General features: G+C 38.5%; 1 protein-coding gene across 1 annotated transcript; it reads left to right on the forward strand.

The window, feature by feature from the left end:
- Positions 1-3,747: 3,747 nt before the first annotated feature.
- Positions 3,748-5,192, forward strand: LOC122081233 (protein EXORDIUM-like 7). Its single transcript, XM_042648261.1, has one exon. It carries the CDS (start codon positions 3,919-3,921, stop codon positions 4,921-4,923), a length of 1,005 nt encoding a protein of 334 aa, XP_042504195.1. The 5' UTR covers positions 3,748-3,918; the 3' UTR covers positions 4,924-5,192.
- Positions 5,193-6,000: the final 808 nt, after the last annotated feature.

Consider the following 6,000-nt stretch of genomic DNA (forward strand, 5'->3'; position numbering starts at 1 on the left):
CTCTTTCTGTCTCTTTCGTGCTCCTTATCTGTAATTTGAAAAAAAAAAAAAAAAAAAAAAAAAAAAATGGTTTACTCTCTATTGGCTGTATTACCTTTTATTATATGACTATTTGGATTTTCAGAAACAAATGTTTGTTTAACAAATCTTCACTTTCCTTTTTCAGTTGTTCGCATCATCTTAAGATGGTTTGCTGAGTTGAACTGTCCAGTCTTCCTCTTCATGATTCTAGTTGCCTTCCTGTGGGATATAGCTCGGCTTTGGACAATCCACCCTTGCCCCATTTAACAAACTCATAGGAACTATGGATCTGGCTCTTCTCCATATAGGTTCTCTCCGTCATGGGATCACTCTCTTATCTCTGGATTCTATAGAGAGAAATCTTATCCTAAGAGTTATAGAGCAAAATGGACCAGGTGATTCCAAAGTATGGATGCATCTAGGCTTGAGCTAGCTAGATAGGTTAAGCAGTTGATGAATTATGAATGGGTAAAATAGTAGGCTAGGCATTGGTCAGCGACAATCAGTACAATTCAGTCTTGTCATGAGTTGGGCAAAACGAACTTAAACCAATGCGGCAGATATTTGGGCCATTTTGACAAGCTTAACTTATAATAGGACATGAAAGGAATAGGTTCCAGATAGGCTTGAGCTAGCTGCTATCAAATGCAAACACAACTTTAGTTCAACCTAGCAGATCAAACTAAAACCTAATCAGCTCAATCAAATGCAGGACAACGTTTCTAAATTGTAAGGTCTTGTTAGTAGTAAGAGAGCAGCTGAAATTCGATTATGATGAGCCAAGCTCGTGAAGGTACCACACGCTTGATATATTATGTTTTCAATTTTTTGTTTTCATATTTCTAACTTTGCCCATGCCACTGCCACTGAGGGGAAGGACGTAGAAAAAGGATACAAGTTTGATTTGGTTTATTTCTCACTCTTGTTTCTAGCTTCCTTTCCCACTGTGGATGGGCACTTTGGCCACCTATCTCAGAATGATAGTAAAAAAACGTCGTCAAACATGATATCAATGGTTAAAATTGACAATATAGAAAAAATACCCTAAACATAAAGTTTAAGAAACACGACATAAGTTCATAACCCAAACATGATATTTATGAACATAAGGTATCTCAATCCTAGTATTATTAAACATAAGGTACCCCAGACATAATTTCTCTAAGCATTAGATAACCCAAGTCTAATCAACCGAAAAATGATTATTCTGGCTTTGTAATCCGATGATCCACTGAACTAATCGATATAAACTAATACTGATGCAGTTAATTCCTTAGATAATGCCTCACAAAGGTCAGTCATGGTTGATCCCTTCGGCCGAGTTCAAGGAAGGCAATTGATGATACTGATTTGCATGTGAATTTTGAACTTCATATAACAAGGCAATTGTACCCGTGATCACGTTTTTTTTCTTAATTAATGGGATACATGAAAAATCTTTATGTACTTTATTAAAAAAAAAAAAGGATAAATACATTTGGAAACAACTTTTTTACTGAAGCAGGAGGTAATGCTACATACATTTGTCTCTTTCAGACCTTGCAGGAGCAAAATCTCCATGCACTGGGTTGCTAAGTAGCATCAATTTATCAGAAGAAGCCTAAATCATCAGCTACCTAACCTCAGTAGGAACATCCTAAGGGAGGGAAGGAGCCTGCAACAAGCATATTGAAAGAATAAACAAAACCAACCAACCAAGGGCCGTGGTAAACCTGCAAGCTTACCAAAATAACCAACAAAAGAAGGAGAACAAACACTAATGAAAAGGGGCTCTCATGAAAGAGACCAAAAGGATAAGTACTGTAATCAATGTTTTACTTCAAATTAACATATACCACCATTGTGATTGGGGAAAGATACCTACAAAATACCTTCACAACTAAATATATGGATCCTTCCCTAATCCTATTCTTTAATGTCCCGAAATCTTATAAAATTTAAAAAAGTGTACATGTATCCAATGTTTTACTAGGAGCACTGTACCATTAATAAATTTACTAATCAATGATTATTCAGTTAGTGACGTCTGTTTACGTCTTATGAATCTATACCCATAGCCTTGCTTGTAGGTTAATGTAGCTAGGATCTTTCCACCTAACATAAATTATACTTCCTTACACGTCTTTGTATATAAATCTCTTAGGGAGCAGAAGGAACTAACAAGAATCAAACTAGCTAGCTACCCAAAAATCTAAGCAATGCAAGGTTGATGAATGTTGTTATGTTGATTTAAGTCCCTAACTGCCAATTTTTCTATGGACTGGAGGTTTTATAATTGATATACCTCACAAAAAACATATATGTATTTGATCAAGGTGTACACAATTAGGTAACCGCCCTATGTTTTTTAATTCTTGCTCTCTTTTCTTCCATGACTTCATGCACAAAATTATTTTAATGGTGGGCTTTGAAGATGACCTGTCTATCACATGCACTTCCTATCTTTATATCAGTGAATGGCTTTTCCCTTTTAATTACTTTTGGACCAAACTAAAGCTATCAAACCTCACAAGTCAATGCCAGAAGAAAGGAGAGTGTGTAGTGCAGGAGGGAGGTAAAAGCAAAAAGGTTTCACATACCTTGCTTTCTTGCTTTACTACAGGGATGCACCATCATTCAATTTCACTCTACTTTACTCTTTTACCCTATTATGTTTACTTCCTTTAATCATTCACAGTTTGGTCAAAGGATCACACTCAGATGATACAGTACATATCTTATGGCACTACCCTTGTTGGGTGCTGGTATGCCCTATGGATGATTTTCTCATAAAAGGATAATAAATAACAATGCCGGCCCCCCCTCTTCTTTTTCTTTTATTCAAGGAAAAGGGTAACAAGTTGAAGAGCAGATAGGTTGGCTGAGCTCCTTTGGAAGTGAATTAATCAACTTCTTTTATAGTACAGTTTAGGTTATAATTGATTAGAAAAAAAAAAAGAAAAGAAAAAAGAATTCATTAAAACAAACCTTTCCTTGTCTGCAAAACTACAAAATTGAGGAAACAAATTGCACCAGATGGTTTTCTTAAGTTTAGAAAATTGAGGATCAGTAACACGTGTTGGAAAAAAGAACTGTGGAATCATACTTTAGCGGGTGTCAATCAACCCTTCCAACAAATGAGCCGCAGTTTAAGCTTCTAATTAGTGAAAATATGGAAATAACATAACTAGGGTAGGCTATTCCTGACCCAGTCCACCCGCTCTCTTGGGTTCCTCACTCCGTTATCTCACATATCCAACCAAACCAAACCCTAACGAAATTCATTTTAAACCCAATCTAATTACCCAGCAGCTTAACAAAAAGACCAGGCTAATAAGCAACAAATTCCCTTCTTTTTTTTTTTTTCTTTTTCAACTTGGCAATTCTCACCCAATTAAACGGGTCTTGAACCCTATTGGGTCAATCAAGACCCAGTTACGACCACCTGAAACAATAATATATTTATAGGTTCTGTGCTATCAGAAAAAAATTGGCTTTTGAGTTAATTTTGACATTGGGAGTAGGAATTACATTGGACCCATGAATTGCTTTTTTCCCGATGCGCATTTAGTTCCCATGCTCATGTTTGGTCTCAATGCCCATGCAGTGGTAGTGTGGTAATCTGGAGCAGTCGAGGTGGCACAAGATACATCATAGGTTGGTAATCCTAGGATTATTTTATCATAAACATCAAATGTTTAAATATGAACATAGAATAAAAGGAACATGGCCATCATTTATAACCAAAGACAACGATATGGACATGACATTATGTAACCTGCAATCTGGTGCCTTCAAATAAGGAATAAAGTAGAAGGAATCCCATCCTACTCCGGCCCCTCTATTCATTAATCCCTGATCTTTATAAGACCATTTCATTAACTGTCAACTAAGAGTAGCAGCAGCTTCAGAAGCAAAATGGGGAAGCTGCTACATGGTCATGTTGTCCTCCTCTTGCTAGCAGTCTCTTGCTTGTTCTCTGCCACCATGGTCCTTTCATGGAACCACAATCAACAATTCAATCAAGCCAAAAACTATGAGGGCTCCTCTGACCTGGTGAACCTTCAGTACCACATGGGTCCTGTCCTGGCTTCCCCCATCAATCTCTACACCATTTGGTATGGTCACTGGAACCCAACCCATCAATCCATCATAAGAGATTTTCTTCTTTCTCTCTCGTCTTCATCCCCTTTTCCCTCAGTTGCCGACTGGTGGCACACCATTCGCCTCTATACTGACCAAACAGGTGCTAATATCACTGGTAACATCATCCTCTCAGGAGAGTACTACGACTCATATTCCCATGGTGCCTCGCTGAGCCGATTGACGATCCAGTCCATCATCAAGAGTGCAGCTAGCAGCCACACACGACCATTACCTCTAAATCCTTACGACGGCCTCTACTTGGTATTGACATCCTCAGATGTTCAAGTCCAGGACTTCTGTAGAGCAGTATGTGGGTTCCACTACTTCACCTTTCCAGCTATGGTGGGTGTCACTGTGCCATATGCATGGGTTGGTTACAGTGGGACACAATGTCCAGGGATTTGTGCATATCCATTTGCATGGCCTAACCATTCAGGCACCTACCAAGGTCCCAACAACATCATGGGAGCTCCAAATGGGGATGTTGGTGTCGATGGAATGATCAGTGTAATCGCACACGAGCTGGCTGAAGTGTCAAGTAACCCACTTGTGAATGCGTGGTATGCCGGTAATGATCCGACTTCACCCACTGAGATAGCTGACTTGTGTGTTGGTGTGTATGGGTCTGGAGGAGGTGGTGGTTATCCTGGGGAGGTGTATAGAGACTCCTGGGGTAAGGGCTTCAATGTGAATGGGATAAATGGAAGGAGGTTCTTAGTGCAATGGGTATGGAATCCAATCAGTAGTAGATGCTTTGGACCCAATGCCATGGACTAGAAGTTACTTCTTGACCTGATCAGTAGCTTCGAAATATGTAAAATCCCATCTTTAGCTTCAGAAATCTCAGAAAAAGATCGATCAGTATCATGAGTCCAAGGACCTAGCTGCTTTTGGGTATTATTCTGTCAAAAAAGGTGAGCTCCTCATAAGTTCATAAATTATGCTGTAAATTAAGAAAGAATCAATGCCATGCCTCTTCTAGCTAGTCCAGTCTAGTCTTACTTTTTAAGGATGTTAGTCTATAAATTCCAATTTTAACGATGATGATGCATGATGTTTGCATGTCTGTTAGAAGGATGTACATTTGAACTAGATTGTGCAAATGCATTCACTTCGGATATATAGAATAATAATAATCTATGCTATGCTTCATCTTTTAAACTCAAGATCAATCAATTTTTGATCATATACATCCAGATTGCTGTACCTCGTGACTAGGCAGTTAGTTCTTGATGCCCTGAACGAACTGTTTGAATGATATCTAAAGTTCGGATCAAGGAAAGTCCACTGCTGTGTTTGGTATGCATTCCCGTTATAGATTCTAGTACGCATTATGAAATCTGATTCTTCTCTGTTTTCTTGCTTCAAAAATCCATTCCAGACCCAAAATATATTCTGAGAAAACATACCAAACACACCCCTAGTGTTTTTCATCTAACATTACAAAAACCAATAACCAATACTATGTAAAACCTAAAGCCACACTATGACCGCACATAATGCTTACCTGAATACAGTTCAGACATTTCTACCAAAAAGGAAAACAGTTCAGGCATGGGCAGCTAACCTTTCCAATGGGTGGGGGGAGATCTTGGGATGCACGCAAGAATGTGAACCCCACCCCCTTAAAATGTGTTAATTTACCCTGATTTTTAGTTCGGTAATAATTTACTTCGGAGCAATCCCCAACTAAGAAACGCCACACCAATTGCAAATATGAGTCTGGAACACAATGTGAACAGTTACAAAGCTGAATTCTGGTTGTGGTCATTTTGTAGTTATAACTTTCATGTCCATCATGTATTTCTTAATCCTAGTGCACACTAGATGGGTACCCTTTCAGCACTACCATCA

This window comes from Macadamia integrifolia, chromosome 6 (genome assembly GCF_013358625.1).
Source record: "Macadamia integrifolia cultivar HAES 741 chromosome 6, SCU_Mint_v3, whole genome shotgun sequence".
Lineage (NCBI taxonomy): Eukaryota > Viridiplantae > Streptophyta > Magnoliopsida > Proteales > Proteaceae > Macadamia > Macadamia integrifolia.